General features: G+C 41.8%; 1 protein-coding gene across 2 annotated transcripts in view; it reads left to right on the top strand.

Moving 5' to 3' along the window:
* LOC136664734 (neurabin-2-like) overlaps window positions 1-24627 on the top strand; it is a 54328-nt gene extending 29701 nt beyond the window's left edge. For both annotated transcript variants that reach the window (XM_066642096.1, XM_066642098.1), the window contains exons 3-11: window positions 7387-7519; window positions 7841-7961; window positions 10195-10299; window positions 13880-14015; window positions 18383-18526; window positions 18928-18981; window positions 19401-19630; window positions 19738-19834; window positions 20041-24627. In XM_066642096.1, the coding sequence (XP_066498193.1) occupies window positions 7387-7519; window positions 7841-7961; window positions 10195-10299; window positions 13880-14015; window positions 18383-18526; window positions 18928-18981; window positions 19401-19630; window positions 19738-19834; window positions 20041-20094 (1074 nt within the window). In that variant the 3' untranslated portion in view covers window positions 20095-24627. The remainder of the gene's footprint in view (window positions 1-7386; window positions 7520-7840; window positions 7962-10194; window positions 10300-13879; window positions 14016-18382; window positions 18527-18927; window positions 18982-19400; window positions 19631-19737; window positions 19835-20040) is intronic.
* The last annotated feature ends 1419 nt before the right edge of the window (window positions 24628-26046 follow it).

Genomic DNA, 26046 nt, shown 5'->3' with positions numbered 1-26046 from the left:
GTCTATTAGAAACAGCCGATGGAAAAAGAAATAGAACCAGCTGATGAATTTAGCCATTTAGATGGGTTTGATGGGTCTGTATAAGTTTGACTGTGCAAACCTGTGTCTAAATGATGGTCTTAAATTATAAGATGCACACCTGTATTCTGTTTTACTGTGCCTTCAAACAAGATCTTGGTGGAAATCGCATTGTAAAACTCAAGGCATGATGTTAGCCCTCCTCTAAGATCCAAATATTTTTGAGAAGGATTCTGCAAGATTGTATCTTTAGGAATTCTCTGCCGTTCTTTTAAAATAGCAATGTGTGTTTTATGGAAATATGTACTTCATCCATCAAATTATTTTGTTGACATTATGCATTCCATTGGGTAGCATTCTCCTAGCTACCAAACTGATCCATGACACTGCCATATAATCAAACAAGATCCACTACAAAAGAAAATAGGAGCCAATGTGCTTTACATCACTCCAGCTGACAGTTATTTTAGGCTTGTATGCAGACCCTTGGACATGGAAACCCAGTTAATATCTCTCCCAGTACACAGGACTTGAGAATGGATGATGTTTATGTGCTTCTCTCTTCAGTACCATGCCCTTCTCAGACAGTTTCATGTGGCCCATGACTTCATGGCTGACCTCGAACTTGCTGCTTGAAGCTTCCATTTCAAAGTAACAGCATTTCTGTTTGACCAGGAAGTCTTAACAAGGCGGAAATCTCAATCGTTTTCTCTTGAATCTAATCTTGCTGTAAATGTTTATCATGTGTGAGGTGAAGTTACATTTTATAACATAAAAGTGTTTACATCCATGTTTCGGGGGGCGGCACGGTGGTGCAGCAGGTAGAGTCGCAGTCACACAGCTCCAGGGGCCTGGAGGTTGTGGGTTTGCTTCCCGCTCCGGGTGACTGTCTGTGAGGAGTGTGGTGTGTTCTCCCTGTGTCTGCGTGGGTTTCCTCCGGGTGACTGTCTGTGAGGAGTTGGTGTGTTCTCCTTGTATCTGCGTGGGTTTCCTCCGGGTGACTGTCTGTGAGGAGTGTGGTGTGTTTTCTCTGTGTCTGCGTGGGTTTCCTCCGGGTGACTGTCTGTGAGGAGTGTGGTGTGTTCTCCCTGTGTCTGCGTGGGTTTCCTCCGGGTGCTCCGGTTTCCACCCACAGTCCAAAAACACACGTTGGTAGGTGGATTGGCGACTCAAAAGTGTCCGTAGGTGTGAGTGTGTGAGTGTGTGTTGCCCTGTGAAGTACTGGCGCCCCCTCCAGGGTGTATTCCCGCCTTGCGCCCAGTGATTCCAGGTAGGCTCTGGACCCACCGCCACCCTGAACTGGATAAGCGCTTACAGATAATGAATGAATGAACTTTCCACAGAGTTACCTGCATGTTAAGTTACCCCTACTGTTAAGTTCATAGTAAAACAGCTGGCAAAGCTTATTCTTATATATTAATATTTATACCTACATTTAGCCCACTATGTTTGACATTTTCATGCAAAGTTTGTTTTCATGTAAAAGCTGCTGCCAATAAAAGTAAAACACTCGTATGTCAGAAATCAATTTGCTCTAGAAGTAGCCAAAAATGTATTTTAACTATAATCATTTTCCCTCCACCCTCACTATGAGGAGAGTAGCAAATAATTAAAATATTTGGGGTTTTGTTTGTTTTGTTTTGTGTGAGAGAGAGGGAGAGATTGTGTGTAGTAGTAGTATTTTATGTGAGAAGACTTTTGCTGTTTTCTGAACACAACATTACTCTCTGCTTGCCTATGAAAGCTCAGGAATGGCTGAGCCAGGCGGAATTAGATAAATAACAGCAGTCAGACCAGCTGCATTCCACACACACACACACACACACACACATACACAGTACTTATTCAGAGAGTGGCTGAACAAAATTAGCATGGCAGGACATACTATTGATTAAGTGGAAAAAAGTCTTCAATCCCCTTGGGATAAATAAAGTCATCTTAACTCTCACTTATCTGAAAGTTGCTCTGAATCTCCAGCATGGACTGTGTGTCAGACTAGCACCAGGGTTATAAGATATAATCTTTACGTAATGATTTATTTATCGGTTTGTCTTGGTTTTCTGGCAAGACATGAACCTAAGGCTGATGTAGATGGACTGACCAGATATCAGCAAAGTAAATAGTAGCATAGAATGCTGGGGTTTGTTTACAAAAATATTTTTACATTAATCTCTGTTCAGCCTATGGACGTTTAGCCTCACCCATTCATGCAGACGTAATAGGGTTTCAGCCATGAATGCTTTTTGAACAAGCACAGTATTAGAAGCTGATCTTCTCTTCTCTTCTCCTCTGTTCTTTTCTCTTCTCACAGTTCTCTTGAAGACAGATCAGAGAGGTCATGTGTGTGTATTTCAAACACATCTGGTTAGAGAGTGAGTCCCAGAAGATGTGCAGATATCACCAGACACCTTGGCCTGTATATACTGGCGTAGAATGTGTGTGTAGTGCCAAAATAGTAAACGCAGTGACCAAATAGACATTCCTTGTGAGTGCTTTTGGAAAATCTGAATATCAGCTCAAGTTATCTGCCGTATCAGCCAAAAAGAGCATCTGCAGAACTGTGCAGAATGTAGGGGGCTGTGTTTGAGAGGATTAGAGATACGAATGATAATGTTCTTTACATATTAATGTGTGTGAGTGAGAGAGAGAGAGAGAGAGAGAGAGAGAGTGTGTGCGAGAGAGAGCATGTGTGGGTTGTCCTCGGTGTACAAAGCATTCTTAGATATAGAAGTATGATATTGTGATGCTGACACTTGACGGATTTCCCCCTCCCCCTGTACTTTTATGAATGCCAAGAGGGAGAGACTAAGATAGAAAAAAAAAGAGAACGAGAGAAGGGGAAGGAAGTGGGGGAGAGAGGGGGTAGAGAGTGATAGATAGAAATGGCAAAATCACAATCGCAAAGCCTGCTGGTTGCCACAGAAACAGATCATGTGATCAGGGCGATGGCGTTCACTGTGAGGGGCGATGCCTTTGCCTGCTGCTGCTCTTCTGCACACTGCACACACACACACACATTTGTTAGTGTGTTTGGTAGTGGAGAAAATAGAAAGAGAAGGATGACCTGAAGAGAATGAGACCATGAGACTGAGTGTGTTGATTTACCTGCTAAAAAAATTCTCCATTTAATTTTAACATTATTCAATGAATGATGTCGTAATTTTCACATTAATGTGTTATCCATTTTAACCCATTTATGTTATGAAGTATTTTAGGTCCTGGTGTATAAATGGATGGCATTCATTGTAGACAGTCTTATTGTGGGCAGGGGGGGGTACATGAGCTTTGCCTGACGTAAACAAGGACTACTCACATGCAGACTGACCAATTAAATGTTTACAGAGAAGGTTATCGACCAATAACGGTAGCTCTACAGTCAGACCGTTCAATCAGAAGATCTGAGGCTACTTCACTCCTTCTCATTCAAGTGAACCAATCGGAGTAGGGGAGGGCGTGATAGTTTGTGAACGAAACGCTTCTTGAAATTCTATGTAAACTCTAGAAAAACAAAATCCCGGACGTTTGTGAAATTCCGCCCGGACATTTCTAAAAAAAAGAGGACATGTACGGGTAAAAGAGGACGTCTGTTCACCCTACAGTTATTGTCCAATTCCAATTATGTGTTTTCATGCTGAAGATTTTGTTTAAGAATGTCGCCAATGGTCTGGAATATATTAACTATTACTAATGTATTGGTGGCGGCACGGTGGTGCAGCTGGTATTGTCGCAGTCACACAGGGAGGTTGTGGGTTCGATTCCCACTCCCAGTGACTGTCTGTGAGGAGTTGGTGTGTTCTCCCTGTGTCTGCGTGGGTTTCCTCCGGGTGACTGTCTGTGAGGAGTTGGTGTGTTCTCCCTGTGTCTGCGTGGGTTTCCTCCGGGTGCTCCGGTTTCCTCACACAGTCCAAAAACACACGTTGGTAGGTGGATTGGTGACTCAAAAAGTGTCCATAGGTGTGAATGTGTGAGGGGACTGGCGCCCCCTCCAGGGTGTATTTCCACCTTGCGGCCAATGATTCCAGGTAGGCTCTGGACCCACCGCGACCCTGAACTGGATAAGCGGTTACAGATAATGAATGAATGAATTAATAATGTATTGGTATAGTAACAAAAAACCTAAGCAAACAGGATTATTAAATCAAAACGTCAGAGAGAAAGACCTAAAGAGGGCATCAACAAAGAGAAAGAGACTGAGATAAAAGCAGAAAGTATAGAAAGTGAAGCAGCAAAATTAGGATTTGTTTGAACAGCAGCCGAGAGACTGATAAACTCTTTTAAATTGATGTGATGTGGAATCCTCTGCCTTCATGACTTATGAAATACTAGTGGCATAATGGAAGAAGAAAGAGGGTGATATATATATAAACATTTTTAAACATTTTACAATCAGATTTTCAGGTTTTGTAATACCTTTTTATTTCCTTACAAGTCAACACTGCCTGAACTGAAGAGAGGGGCATAGTCCCAATACAGGGTTTTGCTTTGTGCATATTATATAATGTAATAACTATGTAAATATAATAAAAATCTGTTGTTATGACCCCAGCCCAACATGCGTTTAGATTCATGTCTGTTAGAGTGTGCAGTGGACACTGTATTTCTGTAATGGAATATGATGAGTGGAACATTTTTCTGTTTGAACTGGCACTTAAGCTTCTCTGTAAGCACTATTCGAAGTGTTCTCTGAGATGGATGAGGTGTTCAAGCTGCTCCGTGCCTATCATGCATGCGAGGCAGGCGTATAGACGTATCATATTATAGGGGTCCCAAAGACCTTCAAATGAAATGCTCATTCTGTAAAAGACTGACATTACTCTTTTAATATAATATATGCAAATTGTGCACTTTTTAATATCACCTGTGGAGATATTGGTCATGGGGTTTATGATGAGGGAAAAAAACTGGTACTGGATCTTTCCTTTCCTAAGGTTGATGGTTTCTAGGAATGATACATATTTAAGGAGTTTCTCTCAGTGAGTGGATAACTGCGGACTTGGCCTTCACATTATACTGCATTGACTTACTGTATTATAAATCAAGTCTTTTAATATGAACTGTGTGAACTATTTCTCTGACCTGTAGGTGAACTTACCTCTCCAGGCACCATTTCTTAATTATTTTTTCAGTTATGCCCTCTTCTTTTATTATTCGTGTCCTGTATACTACTACTGTGGGTAAGACTGAATGATAAGCTTTGGAGTTATACTTCCACATACCTTGGTTTTGATAAACCTTAATATATTTGTCTTCATTATTTTTGATCAAACGATATTTACATTTGTGGGATCTTGTGGCTGTCTTGATTATGATTGTGTTTAACCAGTGATAACCTGTGCAGATTGACTAAACAGATGAACAAAATGTATTTTATGAAACTTTTTTTGTCAGGCAGCAAAATGATTTGTTCTTCTGCCAGTGAGGTGTCTGAGATGCAGAATGAGCTTGTTTTGAATTGAAAATGGGTAGCACGGTGGGGCAGCAGGTAGTGTCGCAGTCACACAGTTCCAGGGACCTGGATGTTTGTGTGTTCTAGTCCTGCTCTGGATGACTGTCTGTGAGGAGTGTGGTGTGTTCTCCCTGTGTCTGTGTGGGTTTCCTCCGGGTGACTGTCTGTGAGGAGTGTGGTGTGTTCTCCCTGTGTCTGCATGGGTTTCCTCCGGGTGACTGACTGTGAGGAGTGTGGTGTGTTCTCTCTGTGTCTGCGTGGGTTTCCTCCGAGTGACTGTCTGTGAGGAGTTTAGTGTGTTCTCCCTGTGTCCGCTTGGGTGTCCTCTGGGTGCTCCGGTTTCTGTGGTCCAAAAACACACATTGGTAGGAAGATTGGTGACTCAAAAGTGTCCATAGATGTGTGAGAGAATGTGTGTGTCGCCCCCTCCAGGGTGTGTTCCTGCCTTGCTTGATTCCAGGTAGGCTCCGGACCCACCGCGACCCTGAACTGGATAAGCGCTTACAGATAATGAATGAATGAATGAAATGAAAATTAGTCTGCTCTACTGTAGTCTACTTTAGAATAAAGCTTGCATTCTCTCTAGCAACAAGGCTTTTGTCATTGCAACCAAGCAACAAACACACACACACATACACCAACCACTCAGTGGTCTCTGTTCATTGCTTTCAAAGATTGAACTTACTGTCATGGAGAGTGGCTATTCAGATTAGGTTGATTTGAAGACTGCTCTCTTCCATTTACATCCAGAGAGTAGCCATGGAATACAATGTCAGCTCTGTCTGTTGACTGTCTTTTTTGGTGCTCTGTCTTGGTCAGTATCTTGAACAGGAAGAATTTGTTTCAAGTCAGAGAGCATTCTGGGGTTTGTAGTCTTCTTGAATCTGGCATTAAACTAAGTGTAAGCTAAACTAAGAGTAAGTTAGGAAAATTGCAAGAAGGTGATCACATGGACCAGATGTGATACCCCAAGCTATCTTACTCTGTGCCCTACATGCCATTTGAAATAGCTTCACCTCTGTACTAAATGTGTAAAAATGCACAAATGCATTCATATGCATCAACATGACACTGGCAGGTTAACTGCCTTCATTGTGGTAGAATAATTTTTATCTGCTTTTGGACTACTGTAATATAAAGTTATTGAATAACTTGCATTGATCAAATAAGATTCTGAGGCTATTTCCTAATTATAAATGCATTAAAACTCTAATGCAAAATTTCACAAAAGTGAATGAATCAGCTGAATTAGAATTGGGGTTTCATGGCGCAGTCAATAATTTCTTGAAATGTCATAATCAAATCTAGTGAGGTCTCAAATAATAATTGAGAATCTTGTCTACTGTAACCATTCATTCATTCATTCATTATCTGTAAGCGCTTATCCAGTTCAGGGTCGCGGTGGGTCCAGAGCCTACCTGGAATCATTGGGCGCAAGGCAGGAATACACCCTGGAGGGGGCGCCAGTCCTTCACAGGGCAACACAGACACACAAACACACATTCACTCACACCTACGGACAGTTTTGAGTCGCCAATCCACCTACCAACGTGTGTTTGACTGTGGGAGGAAATCGGAGCACCCAGAAGAAACCCACGTAGACATAGGGAAAACACACCAACTCCTCACAGACAGTCACCCGGAGGAAACCCACGCAGACACAGGGAGAACACACCACACTCCTCATAGACAGTCACCCAGAGCGGGAAGCGAACCCACAACCTCCAGGACCCTGGAGCTGTGTGACTGCGACGCCACCTGCTGCGCCACGGTGCCACCACCTACTGTAACCAAATTAAGTTTAATCAGATACACTCCATATGAGATCAATTTTTCACCAAGCTCAGGATTTGTTTCGGTTAAGGAAATAAGATTCCAGTCCTGATGTTTATCCTTTTATCTCTTCTTTTGAACTCTTCCAGGTGTTCACTACGTACTCCAATGAGGACTACGATCGGCGTAATGATGATGTCGACCCCATGGCAGCATCAGCAGAGTATGAGCTGGAAAAGAGAGTGGAGAGGCTGGATCTTTTCCCTGTGGAACTGGAAAAAGGTATTACATTACTGCATCCTGCACAGTCCTTACAAAACATTTAGCATTTTCCCCTAGCTTGTGTTTTTAGGAACTACCATTATTATATATTATACTGCAATTACATAATAAAAGGCTAATACCAATATGTCTCAAAGTAATTTTTGTAATTAATAAGGCCTTGATTTCAGTCATCATTAAAGAGTTCTCATGGAAAGGTCATTCTAATAGCTCACACCTTATGTAAAAAATATTTATACAACATTGAGAAACCACGCCATTAAAGCATCTGAGTAAATTTAAAAAGGGAGTATTCGCCTCTCTTTGGTCTTGCCTTTTCAGATGGAGATGGGTTGGGAATCAGTATAATCGGCATGGGCGCCGGAGCAGACATGGGCCTGGAAAAACTTGGAATTTTCGTCAAAACGGTCACAGAGGGAGGAGCTGCTCACCGGGACGGAAGGTCAGAAAATGTCTGAAGTGAAGTAAATGGGATTTGAATGGATTTGGCTACAGCCAAGTAGAATTTGGATGAAACTGACTGGAAAGGATTTTGATGAATTAGCTGTGAGGCTTTTATGTAATAGGGGGTTCCCTGTGTTCAACCTGTGAATGTTATTCGAGCTGGTGGCTGCATTATATTAGAATTTATAAATGATTTAGTATGAGCAGGTCACTGAAGGTTCAAAAATGTTGCATTGGACAGTACATTATTCCTGAGGGGGACAATACATCTCAGCTGCTTCTTTAAAACTGTACTTGGCAGGACATTTTAAATTGAATGGATGAAATATGGAGGGATTTGACATAACACTTGTAGCTGCAGTTGTTGTAGGTAAAGTTCCACACTTTAGTAAAAAGGGCTACTCCTTGTTGGTGAAGGCATAACAATGAGGTTGTCATTTGTTTTTTAAAAGTAAATAGGAGTCTAGTCTAATGTGACTGGATTGAACTGCCATGGAGTGTTGCCTGAATGACACAGAGTGGATTAATTTTCTAGTGTTAGGTTTAGCCTCTTTTTTATCAGATTAAACCTTAGAAAAATTGGATGCAGAAACATGCCAAAAATGACTACATTTTATATAAAGGTGAAAATTGTGTAAATGTGAATGATTTTTAAAAAATCTACAAAAACGTCACTGCTGTAGAAATGCTAGTGTAATAAATATAGCACGGCAGCTACTGAACCTGTTTGAGTCAAGAGTCAAAGTACCCCAGCAAGCAAAAGAATAAACCACCTAGACACATACTTTATATGACCTTCATAGACAAGGGGGATTTTAATGGACGGATAAATTCAACCTGATTTCAACACAAGTAAATTTTATTTGAAAGTTTGTTTTGGTGCCAATATCAGTTTTTTTTGCCATAAATCTGAGATAATCTAATAGAAGTAGTTTAAGCCTGAGACCGTAGGAGACCAATAGAAGAGAGTTCTCACAATAGGATAAGAGGTCAACGAGAGGTCATGTGCTTTTAGGCAGCTTTGGGACATGATGCCAGTGTTTACCCATGGCCCCTTTATTTTTCCTAGTTATTTAACAGAATATTTTCACCATGATTCTGACATTCCACAACCACAATCTGTGATTAGTTATAGACATTACCTTTCTCAGTATTTGTACTTCAGTATTAGTATTTAGCTGTAATGATAAAAAACATCTACATATAATTTACAGAGCACTTCTGATTGTTTTGAAAGAGCATTTTACAATTTATCAACTTCCAGTTCTACTTGTAGAATTCCTTTAAAAGAAACAGTTCAACATTCCAATCAAACAAGCTATACTTCCTCTTTGTATATAGTTCTAAGAATATATATGGATATGTGTATATCAGCTGTGGTTCACTTACAGTGAAACGTGGTGCGATTGCTCTGTTAGTGCTCTTTCTCAGACTAAATGACTAAGGACTCAGGTGCATTTAATTTAATGTATGAACACAGTACGTACTGAAGGCATCTAAACAAACCAAACACAGGACTTGAAGTCACAGGATGTGACACTAAATGTGCCATGAGAGAAGAGTGTCTGGAAAAAAAAAACTATTTTCTCAGGTTTGTACAGCAGAGAGATTTGAGGTGTTCTTTTTACACTTTTATTTCTTTTTCCAGTTCGTGTTGTGTTTCCACTTGGTATAATTACCAGCACGTATACACAGCCCAAGTAACACCAGATCCTTTGATGTTTGGTTGCTTAAGTAGCACCTTAGAGGTCCTCTGTCTGTCCATCAATGTTATGAGTATCCTGACAGCCCATCTGAACGCTTATAAACAAGCAAGTAAGGCAGTGCTCAGAGTTGCTTGCAGATGAGGCTCTTTGACAGAGTCATTTTATGACAGAGAGGAGAAGACTGTCAGAGAACATTCATCAGTTTAATGGTCAGGAATTAGAGGAGGCATTTAGTTAAGCCGACTCCTGTCTAAACTTTAGGTGTAGAATCTTTTAGGTCATTCCAGAATATCATTTATAACACGGTCACTGTATTTCTTTAACTGATTTTAACTTTAACTGAATTAATGCAGCAGTAGCACACAGTGAAATGTTTCTATATTAACATCATTTATCAGTTATCATGGTTGTATTATGAATGAGTAGAAAGTTTGATTTGCATTGTAAAGATGGCATTTCAGAAATGCATTAATAGATTCTGTTTAGTATTTTAGCTCAGTGTTTATCTTTTCTTTCCTGACCCAGGATCCAGGTGAACGACCTGATAGTGGAGGTAGATGGCACCAGTCTAGTAGGTGTGACTCAAAATTTTGCAGCGTCTGTCCTGAGGAACACCACCGGCACTGTCAAGTAAGCAAAATCTTGTGTGGTTCAACATGGTTTCAACAAGATAAGAATGTGAGTCTACCATCATGTGACATGTGATTTCAAACTCAAGATCTGGTTTTCTAGTAAAGCCAAGATATACATTTGACATTCATTCATTCATTATCTGTAAGCGCTTACCCAGTTCAGGGTTGTGGTGGGTCCAGAGCCTACCTGGAATCATTGGGTGTAAGGTGGGAATACACCCTGGAGGGGGCGCCAGTCCTTCACAGGGCAACACACACACTCACTCACACACTCACACCTACGGACACTTTTGAGTCACCAATCCATCTACCAACATGTGTTTTTGGACTGTGGGAGGAAACCAGAGCACCCGGAGGAAACCCACACAGACACAGGGAGAACACACCAACTCCTCACAGACAGTCACCCGGAGGAAACCCACGCAGACACAAGGAGAACACACCACACTCCTCACAGACAGTCACCCGGAGGAAACCCACGCAGACACAGGGAGAACACACCACACTCCTCACAGACAGTCACCCGGAGCGGGAATCGAACCCACAACCTCCAGGTCCCTGGAGCTGTGTGACTGCGACAGCTACCTGCTGCACCACCGTGCCACCCTAAATTTGACATTTTAAGCATAAAACAGTGATATAGATCTGCTTTGAAACATGTACTGTACATGTATTTAAAGAGGCTTTGTAATTTAACTAAATGAAGAGATTCTGTGTCTTAGAAGCCAGACCTGCAGACGTCCCCAAAGTTATACATTTCTGAACTGTTTACTGAGCAACTGAGAACAAATAGATGGTTGCCACTGAGCAAATGAAGGGTTGTCACAGAAGCTGGTCGTAGGGCAGCACAATATGGGCAAATACTACAGTTGTATTTATGTTGCAGTGTATTAAACACACTTTTGATGGTATAATATTATGCTTAAATATGGGTGCTGTTGTTTGATTATATAATTACATTGATTCATCAATATATACTTAAACACATGCTCATAACACAAAAATAAAACATGAAAATATTATTTCGAAGCTTATGCATATTGCAGCACTTTGCACAGAAATTAAGTAAATATTGAAAACCTGTCTCACTTAAACAGTGCGGTGAAAACCAGCAGCGCTACCATGTTATGCAGGACAGACTTAAATACCCTCCTACAGAAATGTCCAGCCTACTCCCACCCTCCCACAGCAGACCCATTATTCAGCCCATATCTATGCATGTCCTTGAGCTTGTTTTTGGAGCTGCAAACTAGCACTAGCACATCAGCAGGGGTGTTATATGTGAGCGGGCATATGCGCTTTTCACATTTCACATTTTGGTGTCCTTGCACCAAAGGACCGTTCACACTTTGCTTGCATATTCATTTTTGTAGTGACAGATATAGATAGACAGAATGTAATATATTTTTCAGCTTTCATCTTTTTAAAGTGTATTTCCTTGTTGTGTTCTGTTACACCCGAGGTATGTCAATCACTATCAGATGTTTACAAAGCAGGCTGAAGTCAGATAAACACTGTTCAGTGGGGTGCATCTTCTCATGCATATTCATTAGTCCGTCTGTCAGTCAGTTAGAGAGCCAGTCTGTCAGGTTTGGACAAGTTTGGATGTGTTTAATAGAACAATTCAGAGACAAGTTTGTAGAGCTTTTGAGTTGTTTGTGTAATGACTTCTAAGTTTACATTAATAATGAAAGCACTTATTAGCACTAGAATATTATTCCCGCATTCTAAATACACATGTAACATTTTGCATTGTTGAACATGTCATTATTGCAACACATTGTTATCACTGGTGGAATCTCTTATATAAGCACACACATTTTACTGCTGCTTGTCACCCCAACTGTCACCACAGTGACCCACTTTTTAAAGGCTAAGCACCACTTAATGGACCTCCATGAATATTTCACATTATTGTAGTTACTGACATATATAAGTATGAATTAAAATGAAAATAGCTTCTTAATTTGCTTTAAAACTGACAATTTTATTAAATTGACGGAAAAACCCGAGCTCGCTACGAAAATTCCCGAACGCAACCGTGACGTCACTGGTGGACAACAGCTGAACAACGCCGCGGTAAAACACCGTTATGACTGACTGCTAGCTAAATAACCAACATTATTCATGACAATAGCCTAGCAATAAGCTAAACTCAAATTTAGAGGTACCGTTATTCTTGTAAATGTGATCGAAGTCCAACTCGAATTCATCCGAAACTATAAACCTCCGTAATGCAGCTACGTAGCCGAGTATAATCTGAGCCCCCGAGTTTAGCGAGTCAAGCTAACGTTAACTAACATCAACTAAAACAGGCGAAGTGAGTGTCCTTACCCTGTTTACCTCCATGTTACAGAGGCTCTTGAACACCTTTCGTTGGTTTCCTTACATGCCCATATTTTATATGCCATAAATTTAGTCCATTTTCTGGATATTTTGGGATCTTTGGGCCATTTGTGCACAGATGTCCTACTGTACGTTGAATGATTGCAGCCAAAAACAACACACCTTTTCGTAATTTTGCATTAAATTAAGTGCAACTTCTAGAGTTGTTGTCCACCATCTACGTCACAGGCAAGACGCCTATTAGAGTTTCCGAACACCGTTGGGGGGGGGGGGGGGGGGGCAGCTGTCTTTTAAACCTTATTCCTTGAATTAGTAAGAAATAACATGTTTTCTGACTATCAATAAACACAAGGTAGGAACTCAAATTCCACTGTGTTTATTTGTATCACACTTTCATAGAGCTGGTGCTTAGCCTTTAAATGTTTTAGACTTTACAAAACTCATTCTTTCTTATCTCACAGTACAGTATGGATGATTCTATACTTTACACGTATGTAATTATGTACTAATTTGAGTGAGTCTGGTAAGCAGATGTCTTCTCCTGTTCTTTCCTCCTACCACTGTCATTTCAGTGTACTTCTAGTTCAGGCGTCCCCACCCCACTGGTTAGTGTGTTGCTTAGCAACAATAGGGACAGGCACCCTGCCATTCACTCCCCACCCACTGAGAGCCGGTAAATCTCATGAACTCCTGGCCATACGTGACATATGGCCTAGCTTGGGTTTAGATTCATCACCAGCGACAGCAGAAGCACTGCTTTGCCTGAACAGTCCAATACCAGGGCATTTCTTTCATTCTCACTGAAACTCACTGCTGATCATACTTCCATTTACTGCAGTGTAATTGGCTGTCAGAATATGTTAAAATAAAACGTTCCTAGTAGCTGAAATCATATTAGCATACTGTTGCTGAAAAAATACCAGCTGTCATATGTTTCTGAGATTTCATGGACAAAGAGATATGTTCCTAGATTAACTAAACATACACATTAACATATTTTAACTATAAGATAATTATTAATATCTTGGTGATAAAAACAAAAGCAATAAAGAGTAATAAATGGTGTGTACATATAAGTTATGTTTGTACATTATAAAAAATGTTACATTATAAATGTGTCCATCACAAGATATCGATGGTAAAGGAATGAAGCCATACTCTACATTTCTTTTTACTGAGTTGTGTCTGTTTTGCAGAACTGACCGGTTCTTTGTTGTGTGCTTCTGCTACAGGTTTATCATTGGTCGGGAGAAGCCAGGTGAGCAGAGCGAAGTGGCACAGCTGATCCAGCAGACGTTGGAACAGGAGCGCTGGCAGAGGGAAATGATGGAGCAGCGCTATAATCAGTACATGGAGGAGGACGAGGAGGTCAGCTCATAAACTCAGCATGCTTACGTAAACATTTCACACACAGCTGAGAACACTTTCACACACAGACTAAACAAGAACATTAGCAAGAGGCTGAGACCTTGTTTGGTGGATAACCATCACATCCTGAACACATCACTGAGGGAAAAAATTGAGGACACATGGCTACTATGACCACATGTGACAGCTATTATTAAAGAGTTTGAATGTTTAATCAAGTTCCTACATAGTACAGTACACAAGCAAAGGCCGCCCTTTATTTATTTATTCATTTATTTAATTTCAGGTCAGACTGGTACAAGACACTTATTTCTTACACAATATTTTGTTGACATTTTTTTATATAATACCCTTGTAAAAGGAAGAAGTCAGAAGTTGATATTATATTTAGTTGTTATGCCTTCTGCGACCGTTTCTGCTATATTCATGTTTGCAGCTTTTGCTTTTTTTATAAATGTACTTATTAACTTGTTTTATATTTGACTAACAATTATACATTTTAACTTACGCAGCAACACAGTGACATTCTGAAATTATAATATGATTAAAAAGGTCAAGTTTATACTACAGGGGGTCCTCGACTTACGACGTTGATTTGTTCCTACGTCGCGTCGTAAACCGATTTTCGGTGTAAGTCGGAACATGCGTACATACTGTACGTAAATAACATACTGTACGCACTTATCCTATCCTAACACCTATCCTCCTCGGTCCCGAGCCTCGTAACCGTGTATTCTTCCGCCGCGCCGCACACACCAAACACGAAGTTCACGTTACGACGTTTACGACGCAAAACCAGTCGAAACAAGGCTTTATACAGTAAATGGAAGATGTGTCGTAACCACGAAACATCGTAACTCGGGACTGACGTAACCGGTGGACCTCCTGTACTGTTCTATTTTGGCTTTTAGAAGGTTACTGCTACAGATTTTAGCTAATGATTTTTCTGTTTTAATTCATAACAAACCATAAAAGCAGTCCTGTTTAGGATAAACTTGGTTTGAGATAAATGTGCAGTTTGCATGATATGTTTCTAGTTAGTTAGTTGATTCAAGCTTCCATTACTTATTGTTGAAATTTGTGTTGTAAATTTAATGCAAATCTAAAGGAGGTGGTATTGTTTTTTTGCTGAACTATCATTTTAAGACGTATAGTACATAGCATGTGGGTAATACAATCAGAGCTTGTTCCACCAGAACTTAGACACAGTATGTTTTTAGCAGTGGTTTAAACAACTTTCCTGGGAGGTGAATTTGCTGTAGTATTTTTATAGAGTGACAGGTGTGAATTATTGGTAGTATTCACACCTTCATCTGCCATGGTACGTTGTTTGGCCAAGCCCTCTTGTTCTCCTCCTCTAGGCCTGACAGCTTTTGGGTGTGAAGGAAAAGTGGTAAATAATTCAGTGATGTAGGATCAGATGTGACCAGGTTGGATAAGAAGTTGGCAAGAAAACAAGCGCAGACTCTTCAGAAAGATAAATACACTTTGTCAAGCTCAAGAGCCGTTAAGTTTACTGGACTCCAGTAGGAGTGACCAGTGCATTGACTACATATTCTACGGTGCTAATACACTGCAATACTTTACTATGATGGACTTACAACTCTCGGAAAATAAATGTGGAATATCCACACTCATACCTCCATCAGTTTAAATAAATCATTTTATAAAAATGAAAATCAATAGAATCTTTGGGGGCATGGACTTCACTTGAACAGATGTGAATTGTCCACAAGATTTTGGCCGCACAATGTTTGTAGCGTGATACAGATGGCAGTATTATACTATATTATACCAGCAATCCAATGAACAGTCTTTTTGTCCACATGCTTTCATATTAGAATTGTAGTCAACATGTGGCGTTTTTCCTGTTTCCTTTTAATGGCCAGATTGTAGTCCTGGCAAGCAGTGGTATGCAAGAAATGACTATGCATCTGATGTTGGAAGATCAGCCTCAGTAGTATACTAAACACTGTTATTCTTGGTATATTCATATAGTACTTTATTGTACTGAGGTGCAGCAATCTCGTATAATGCAGTGTACAGACAAGACCACAGTACAGATGCAATTCCTAACATCTGTGAGTAGTTAATTCTGTGAGGTTCAGTAGCTGCTGGTTATGTTGCATACCTGCAAAAAGTTCTGGTAGCTTTCTGCTTGAGAGCAAACGTGTCATGCCCTATCAATCTTAGCCATGTTGTGGAGCTAAGCTTTCGGTTGGTATTATGCTGCTGTCATTAGAAATGTCTTAACGGCACACAGAAGCAGTCAGCAGGCCCGGAGGGATGGGTTCCTCCTGTGTGTGATGCAGTGCTGTGACTCAGAGAGGAAAGCCATTGTGCTGCCGCAGGAGTCCACCAGCTCATGTCTTTGGAGCGGAAGCCTATTGTTTAAAGCCTTAGGAATCACTGCAGGTGGGACTACTGTAGCAGATGTCAATAATAACACTGCGGGTCCACTCCGTATGAAACGTAGTGATGGTCCTCGTAAACTCTGGGACAGGCACAAAACATACATCACATATTTTGCAGGTTTTAAAATGGCTTTAAAGGACGTAAAATAAAAGATGAGGTATATTAAGGTTGGGTGTGCGAAACATTGGAGCAGGATAATAATAAAAAATAATTTAATTTGTATAATTCACCTCACCCCAGTTAGGCAGTCCATCTGTAGGTGCAAAGTCTAATCAAGATGGTGGGTGTCCAGTTGGCAAGTTTATTAACATACCCTGTCCAGCTTGCTTAGATGTAAATTTGGTTTCTACAGAAACTCTGCCATCTTATGGACAACCTGGGAAATGTCACTATTGAGGACAACATCCACAGCAAAGACTGAATCTTTGTCTGATTTGGAAAATACATGTACAGTTAAAGGAGGCAAATAACATGTAGAGCCTTAGATGTTGTCTACACCATGAGCTGCAGAAGCAGCTTCATTAAACCCTGTCATTGAATCTAAAGTCTCCTTTAAAGCTCACTTCCAACATGATATTCCTTCAACTGGTGTTTTAATTGTGTAGAGCACTGTCTGCCATGATTTAACTCAGTTAAGTTGTAGTGACTACAGTGGCCATTCTTTTCATACCTAGTAGTATTCTGGTGGAACACCCTTTCATTAGGATGGAGTATTTTGCCATAGTAGAAAAGGTTAGTGGAATGTGTTTATAAGCAAGGACACTATCGTGATGGCACATGTGAGTCCGAACCATGCAAGAAAAATAAACAGTATAACAGTAGGGTGCCAAGCTGTCAGGAATGCGGGGCGGACACACTTGCTAAAACACAATACTTTTATTTAGACAAAAGATAACAAAACAAAGACCGACAGACTTGGATCACACAACAGCATACGTAGACAAAGAAAGACGTAGACAGGGAGACTTGGACAGAAAGACCTAGACTAAAGAGACAGATACAGACTAAACCTAAACAGAGATAGCTAAAGAGATAAACCATGACAAAGAGAGCTTATACAGAGACCTGAACAGAGAGAGCTAATAGACTACAGACAGAAACCACAAAAGTACAGGAAAGGAAACAGACCAGAGACACAAACCGACTTGATAGTGAGGAGGATGAGGAACAGACCAGAGAAAGACAAACGAATGTGGAATGTCCAACTAAGAAGGAGTCATACAAAGAAACTAAAATATACAACATAGACAAGGGACACCTGAAACAGATAATGAGGGGGCGGGATTACAAATGAGACACGGAGGAGGAACAAAGGCATACAGGAAAAACAGACAGGACAAGTGCGTGACACAAGCATTCAGGAGTGTGCAGTAGTTCTGGTGAAAACCACACATACAAGGACCTATGATTTCAGGATAACTGATCATTGTCCATCTATGCCCCAATAATTATTTCAAGATCACGTGAGTCTTTTGTTCCTGTCGTGTTCAGTAACAAAAACAATTGCCAAGCACTTTTTATACAGTCTACAGAGAATGGTAGGATTTTAATTACTTAATTCCATCATGAGGTATACCTATAAAAACATCTACATCTATGTTTCTTCACTCACGTATCCAGGTTGCTTTATTTGGTCACCCTTCTGAAGTTGTAGGTCAAAACTACAAAGGCTTGAAATTACCATGCACTCCTCTTTGGCAAAACAACAGAACATTATGAAATTACTCTTGTACTGGTGACAGCACTGAATAAATTAACACAATTCTCTGGAATATTGCCCTGCTCCCACTCACTGCTGATTGCCAGGGGGTCTTTGTCATCTTTAATGCTGAGAATAAGAGATAAAAGATGCAGTGAAATGTGTTAGTGTTGGTGAAATACAGAAACATGCAGCCAAAGTGCACTGGAAATATGGCTTTTTAGTCTTATCTCTGTCTCTGTTTCTGTTTCAGACGGGTGAGTATGCCACAGATGAGGAGGAGGAAATGAGCCCCATGTTCCCTAACGCCATTGAGGTGTTTGACCTCGCAGAAAACGAGGACATGCTCTCGCCAGTGGAGATGGATCCAGAGAAACTCACCCACAAGTTTAAAGAGGTCAGTTCTGCTGCGTCTGACAGCATCGTGTACTGACATCATCAGCGTTGTTGACTAGATTAATTGTAATGATTCCACTCAACAAATGCATGAAAAAAGACTGCTCGCGGTACATCAAAAGCAGTACAAACGTGGGGACTCCTTGTTGAAAACATTAAAGAATTGCCTGAGGGAAGAGTCTAACTTCAATACAATAATAAATTACATTTTTTATTTATAATTTGTATATTGTCACTGTCCAGTGAAAAACATGTAAAAACGTAATAAATAAAACAATAGTAGATTGGTTCGTTTTAAAGAAAGTGAAAGTCTAATGCAGTTTATATAAGTCCATGTGTTATGTAATTATTTATTTGCTATTAGTTCTTTATTTTCTGTTCTCTACATCATTCTTTCTCCAGCTCCAGATAAAGCATGCTGTAACCCAAGCTGAGATCAAGCAGCTGAAACGCAAAGTAAGGACATCAGGGAGCTCTTGGTATTTCAAAGTTTACAAAGTGCACAGGTGATCAAAGGTCTTCAACAACAGTGTACTCCCCTTGCACAGTCTTACACTCTCTCTCTCTCTCTCTCTCTCTCTCTCGCTCTCACTCTACCTCTCGCTCTCTGTCTCTCTCTCACTCTCTCTCTCTCTCACTCTCTCTCTCTCGCTCGCTCTCTCTCTCTCACTCTCTCTCTCTCGCTCGCTCTCTCTCTCTCACTCTCTCTCTCTCGCTCGCTCTCACTCTACCTCTCGCTCTCTCTCTCACTCTCTCTCTCTGTCTCTCTCTCGCACGCTGTGTCTCTCTCTTGCTCGCTCGCTCTACCTCTCTCTCTCTCTCTCTCTCGCTCTCTCTCTCTGCCTCTCTCTCTCTCGCTCTCCCTCTCTCTGTAGCTGGCTCATGCCGAGCAGGAGAAATTGCGCTGGCGGATGGAAAAAACTCAGCTTGAACAGACAGTGCGAGAGACAAAGGAGCGCATGGAGAAGCTCGAAGGTTATTGGATGGAGGCTCAGAGTCTGTGCCAGGCAGTGGACGAGCACCTGAAGGAGACGCAGGCCCAGTACCAGACACTGGAGCGCAAATACAGCAAAGCCAAACGCCTCATCAAAGAGTACCAGCAGAAGTGAGTCACCGATTCTTTGGCGCCGGTTTAGGATGTGAGATTGACATTGTTGGCTCGGTGACTACTTACACTTTTGAAATGATACCAAATGATGTCTGTGTGTACAGAGAGATCGAATATCTAAAAAAGGAGACAGCACAGCGGCGCGCACAGGAGGAGTCAGAAGTCGGCCACAAGGAAGAGACAGACAGCCTGCAGGAGAAGGTAGACTGGGAATGTCTTTTTTTTGGATGTAAAATCTACATAGTACATAGCTGCCTTTAATAGTAGGAAGGATTTAGTAAGGAGCCATGAGCCAAAATGGCCTTTTATTATTTCTAACTTGCAACTTTTTTGTTTCTACAGGACTCCAGATGTTTAGTGAGCCATAAAGGAGCAGGCTAAACAATATTGTTGTGTTTCCTCCTTAGATCACAGACCTGGAGACAAAAGTGGGAGCACTGAAGCCCTCTGAGCCCTCCTAAACCTCCCCAGGAACACGAGAAAGAGAGTGGGAAAGAGCGAGAGAAATGCCTTTCAACCCAAGCCATCCCTCGCTCCTACATGTTTTTCCCTTAAAGGCATGCATCTACGGACAACCAAAAGACTGCAAGAAATGTTAAAGGGATGTACCTGGGAACAGGGAGGGGGTGAAAAAAGAATCCCATAATACTTTGCCAATAAAGCCTGGCACAGACTGCCCATCTCTAGTCCTCATGACAGCACACATAATGTAGGACCCAGGATGTTTTCAGTTTCACACAGTATTTGATTTTCTCTTTTGTTTTGTTTTTTCTTTTTAAATGGCCCTCAATTAAAAAGCATTACGCTGCTTCCTCTCAGCAGCTCTGCACACTGGCGTTGGAGTGATCTGTGGGCTGACTGGGCACGGTGCCATCCTGAAAAGACAAGAACGGAAGCAAGCGGCAGACTTTTTTTTAATTTTATTGTGTTTTTTTTTTCCTCCTTTTTTTATTATTGTTACAGTGTAAGCAAAATGGCTGCTCTTCTTTGACCAGCGTAATGGAGCCCAGGTTGGTTGTACAACGGCAGTGATGAAAGAGATGATGGTGTCTGTATATATTCTTCAGTGTATTTAAAAATGCTTAAGCAATGAGCCGAAGGGAAGGGAGGGATGTTTAACAGTGGGGGAAAAAATCAAAAGAAAAAACAATATAAAGAAAATAGCCCAGTTTAAGCTTGAGCTGGATTAGTGATACCAGGAGAGGAACTGTAGGGCATGGCAATGAGAGAGATCGCTGATTAGATGCATTTTAATCCCGTATAAAGCTGCAGGTCCCTGCTTCGTAGAGTACAAGGCTGGCTAATAACACCTTCTAATACCTCTACTATATACTGAGTCATTCAGTACGCCATGTTATTGTTTTGTGACATTTCCAGCCAAATCTACTCTCTGTGTAAATTCGTTCTCCTGTATGAATCAGCCAGTCAGACCCCTTACACAATACATTACAGATCCTCCTCTGGTTCAAACAATCCCCCTTGAAACATGCTGAAAACGACCAGGGCGGAGTCAGAGCGGTGTATTTTCTTTTATCTTTAATGCTTACGTTTTTTTTTAAGCAAGAATGGCAAACAGGGTGTGACTTCCTCAAGCTTGACATTCTCTTTTTTAAGAGTTGCTTACATATGACACTTTGCTTTCCTTTGGCCAGTATTAGTGGAGCGATGTAACCTAACGATATTGTTTATCTCCTGCCAAGTAAATCGCTCTCCACATCCCGACACCAATGAGCGTTTGGCTGTGGGCAGAGAGCACGTGTAGTTGTGTGTGTCGAAGGTGAAAATGGAGCTTAAATGAACGTAATGTGCAGGACACATGTTGTGAAATTCTCCACAATAAAAGTCCTGTTGCAGCTGGATTAGTTTGACCTGGGGAGGTCGTCGTTGACAAGATCTGTGATTTTAATCTAGTACGAATCGGCCGTGTCTGTAGTTTTACAAGTAGTAAAGACCCTGTTATTGACCGAACCTGGTACTCCCTCAGTGAAATAGTCAAATCTCCCTCAGCCCTCTCCCATTGCACCACAACGTAACATCAAACTAACATGTGTAGGGTTGGGACTACCTTTACTTTATTTATTGATACGGCAGATTATTTAATGCTAATGCAAACTGTCATAATGTATGTATCATTACTGATATAAGGATATATCAGTTCTGGGCTCGTACATTTCCCTCACCCGTCCCTAAAGTAAGAACCGGACCTGATAATTGACGGATCATATCCAGGCGGAGGAGTTGGTGTGTTCTCCCTGTGTCTGCGTGGGTTTCCTCTGGGTGCTCCGGTTTCCTCCCACAGTCCAAAAACACACGTTGGTAGGTGGATTGGCGACTCAAAAAGTGTCCGTAGGTGTGAGTGTGTGTTGCCCTGTGAAGGACTGGCGCCCCCTCCAGGGTGTATTCCCGCCTTGCGCTCAATATTTCCAGGTAGGCTCTGGACCCAACCTTGACCCTGAACTGGATAAGGGTTACAGATAATGAATGAATGAATATCCAGGCAGAGTATCAGATTGTTTCTATGTGTCAATTTGGGAAATTTAGCCAGCACTAATCAGCCATTCAGATCCGTTAATGTGCCATTCCAGAGCCTCCTCCTCCTCCTCTGGTAACTCTAATCCAGCTCAGTGCTTTAGTCACTTCAGCAGAGGCTGTTTAACAGCATGCCTTAAGATAGAACATTGTTTTTTAGTTGTATACTTTCTTCACACACAGACACTTTCTTTTCCTTCAGTCTGATGAGATCCCGGTGAGTCATTACTGAGAGAACTACCAGCTCTGTGGTATCAGTTCATCATTAACATGTGCATTCAAAAGATCGTTATGTGTGGGCAGTGTCTGTGGTTCTCTGGGCTGAAATTCTAACCTTAAACCTAGAGAAAACGAGCTCAGATCAGTGTGAAGTGACGACTGCTGACTTTAGCCTTAGCTGGTGACAAATAAGTAGCTTTTTTTCCTGCAGTTCTAGAACATAGTAGGGTTCTGTCACATTTCACAATGGAGAAAACTGGGTAAAAATATTAGATACGGCTTTTAATCTGATCTTTTCACCTGTTAAATTAGCTCAGTTCCACTGCTGAGATGACCACAGATCGTTATCGAAGGCTCGGTCCAGGTTTTTAAAAGTTGCAGCTGTATTTGGTTCTTTTCTAAACACAGCAGTGACTCTTTTAAAATACAAGAACACATTTAGAGCCTGAAGGATATGCGCTCAATCTCTGGATGCAATAAGAATGAAGGTGTACTGTCTGTAAATTTATGTTCAGGAAGGCGTTTCCATTTTTGTTTGAGGATTAACTCTCAGTTTGGAAGGACAGTATTAGTTTGGGCGAATCTAATAACGATAGCTGTAGTTGTCCATGGCTTTCTAAGATTTCATTCAATCCATTGCTTCCACTTGGTTAAGTCTCTTACATTGCAGTATTGAAAACGAATTCTGGGGTTTTATCTGACCTTTTAACGAATATTTTAGTGATATGACCGTGTGTCACTCGGCGACAATATATAATGGGCTTTGTTAATGTCAGTAGAGTTTTTTTAAATGTGTGGAAATAGAACTCAAATTATTCTTTGCTCCGGGTTTGATTGGTTTGCAGTATGTGCAGTTTTCTAATGGTTTGCAGCACATCTCAGAAACTCTGCTCACTCCTAACACTGTGACAGTCCAGGGTCCATCCGAGTCGAGCGTCCCAAGCCGACCTCTGCGCGCGGGTGTGTGTAATCTTATTCACCACAACGCGGCAAGCGGAACTCATCCTTAAAGAGCGCTCTTACTCTAGTCACATTAGGCCTAGGAGCAACCCCTGAACTACCTCAGGTTTTTGTTTTCCTCCTCTTTACTCATTAAAATATTTATGCACATTCACATACGACTGAGTATCATATCAATAACTGGAAAATGTAAATGCATTTATATGTTGGGAGCTGTGTGTTTTGTTTCGCAGACAACATGAGCATGGTATACCCCCATGAAATAATTGAATATTGGATTTCATTGATTGCATGATTTCTATTGGGCCGGATTCTTTTTTGTGTGTGTGGGTGAAGCTTGTCTCTGTTCATGCTGTTTACTGGTGTCGTGACTGTTCTTACTCTGCTCTCTGCGGTGGCTGTGCCGGTGTAACTCTGGTATATCTCTAGATTCTGGACCTTTGATCACTACACTCAGGTTGAATGACCCTAAGGCAGCGTTATTTAAAACATGGGCCAAATTTGGGATGTTTTTTTCGCTCGTGCGGTTGACTGCATCTCAAAGAAACAACACGGTGGAGGGGAGACGGACTGGGTCAGCCGGATAAATATCAGGAACTTTCAACTGGACTTCCATTATAATTGTACCCATTGAAAAATGGAACTGTGCTCATGTCATTTTTCCATGGGTACACTATGATAGTACCGTCAGCTCTGTGTTGTGGTACAGAGACAAGCTCCATGCTCATTGTACAGGCATGAAAACACAGCTGAACACGATTCATCATGTACATTAGGATCTGGGGGTTGTGTGTGATGTAGAGTAAGAGCACTGACTTTGAGTTCGTTTTAGATTCGTGGTGAATTGGATTATCCAGGCGAGCACCCGATCCGTTTTCCGTGCTTTTGGTGGAAGGACTAGTTAGGATCTGAGGAGAAACACTGGCAGAGTGAAAGCTTCGTTTTCTCCCTGGACGAACAGGACAAGGAAAATGTTGAGTGATATCAGAGCAGTGAAACACTGATCAGATTTTTTTGATTTTACATTCCATTCGATTTGCTTCGCAGATGCTGTAGCCTTTGATGAGATTTGCTTGTTTGTGTATACAGAGAGGAACTTCAGTTCTGCTCACGGTGTAAGAGTTTTACACTCATTTTACATGAACTAAAACTTGACTCCATTCCTTTTTTTTTTTTCACTTTGAGTTGCAATCATGAATGAAAGAAAATTGTTTGATTTGAAAGGAATCTCTTGTTCATCTTGCATAATTTACTGTCATTAACAATAAATGCAGAAATGTGTTGAACGAACGAGTGGTTTTTGTTCTGGTGTGTGATACATTGTGCTACTTAAATTATTGTTATTCTGTCTGGGATTATTGAACAGAAATCAAACGGATTAAAAAGTACATTTTCCATGTGCAGTCACACAGCTCCAGGGACCTGGAAGTTGTGGGTTCAATTCCCGCTCCGGGTGACTGTCTGCGAGGAGTGTGGTGTGTTCTCCCTGTGTGTACGTAAGTTTCCTCCGGGTGACTGTCTGTGAGGAGTGTGGTGTGTTCTCCCTGTGTCTGCGTGGGTTTCCTCCGGGTGACTGTGAGGAGTGTGGTGTGTTCTCCCTGTGTCTGCGTGGGTTTCCTCCGGGTGACTGTGAGGAGTGTGGTGTGTTCTCCCTGTGTCTGCGTGGGTTTCCTCCGGGTGACTGTCTGTGAGGAGTGTGGTGTGTTCTCCCTGTGTCTGAGTGGGTTTCCTCCGGGTGACTGTGAGGAGTGTGGTGTGTTCTCCCTGTGTCTGCGTGGGTTTCCGCCGGGTGACTGTCTGTGAGGAGTGTGGTGTGTTCTCCCTGTGTCTGAGTGGGTTTCCTCTGGGTGACTGTCTGTGAGGAGTGTGGTGTGTTCTCCCTGTGTCTGAGTGGGTTTCCTCTGGGTGACTGTCTGTGAGGAGTGTGGTGTGTTCTCCCTGTGTCTGCGTGGGTTTCCTCCGGGTGACTGTCTGTGAGGAGTGTGGTGTGTTCTCCCTGTGTGTACGTGGGTTTCCTCTGGGTGACTGTCTGTGAGGAGTGTGGTGTGTTCTCCCTGTGTCTGCGTGGGTTTCCTCCGGGTGACTGTCTGTGAGGAGTGTGGTGTGTTCTCCCTGTGTGTACGTGGGTTTCCTCCGGGTGACTGTCTGTGAGGAGTGTGGTGTGTTCTCCCTGTGTCTGCGTGGGTTTCCTCCGGGTGACTGTCTGTGAGGAGTGTGGTGTGTTCTCCCTGTGTCTGCGTGGGTTTCCTCCGGGTGACTGTCTGTGAGGAGTGTGGTGTGTTCTCCCTGTGTCTGAGTGGGTTTCCTCCGGGTGACTGTCTGTGAGGAGTGTGGTGTGTTCTCCCTGTGTCTGCGTGGGTTTCCTCCGGGTGACTGTCTGTGAGGAGTGTGGTGCGTTCTCCCTGTGTCTGAGTGGGTTTCCTCCGGCTGCTCCGGTTTCCTCCCACAGTCCAAAAACACATGTTGGTAGGTTGATTGGCGACTCAAAAAAAAGTGGCCGAGTGTGTGAGTGAATGTGTGGGTTTCCTCCGGGTGACTCCGGAGGATGGATGGATTTTTCATGCAATCACATGGTGACACTGAAGTAAATGGCTGAATAGCACCCCCTAGCGATTAAATAGACTAAATGTGGGTGTTTCATGAGGTGCTTCACAACTAAATGATCTTTTTATGAAACACAGTTTGACTCATGATTTCATCAGAAG

This window comes from Hoplias malabaricus, chromosome 13 (assembly GCF_029633855.1).
Source record: "Hoplias malabaricus isolate fHopMal1 chromosome 13, fHopMal1.hap1, whole genome shotgun sequence".
Lineage (NCBI taxonomy): Eukaryota > Metazoa > Chordata > Actinopteri > Characiformes > Erythrinidae > Hoplias > Hoplias malabaricus.
The sequence above is the reverse complement of the archived record's forward strand: the minus strand, read 5'-3'. Positions and strand labels throughout refer to the sequence as shown.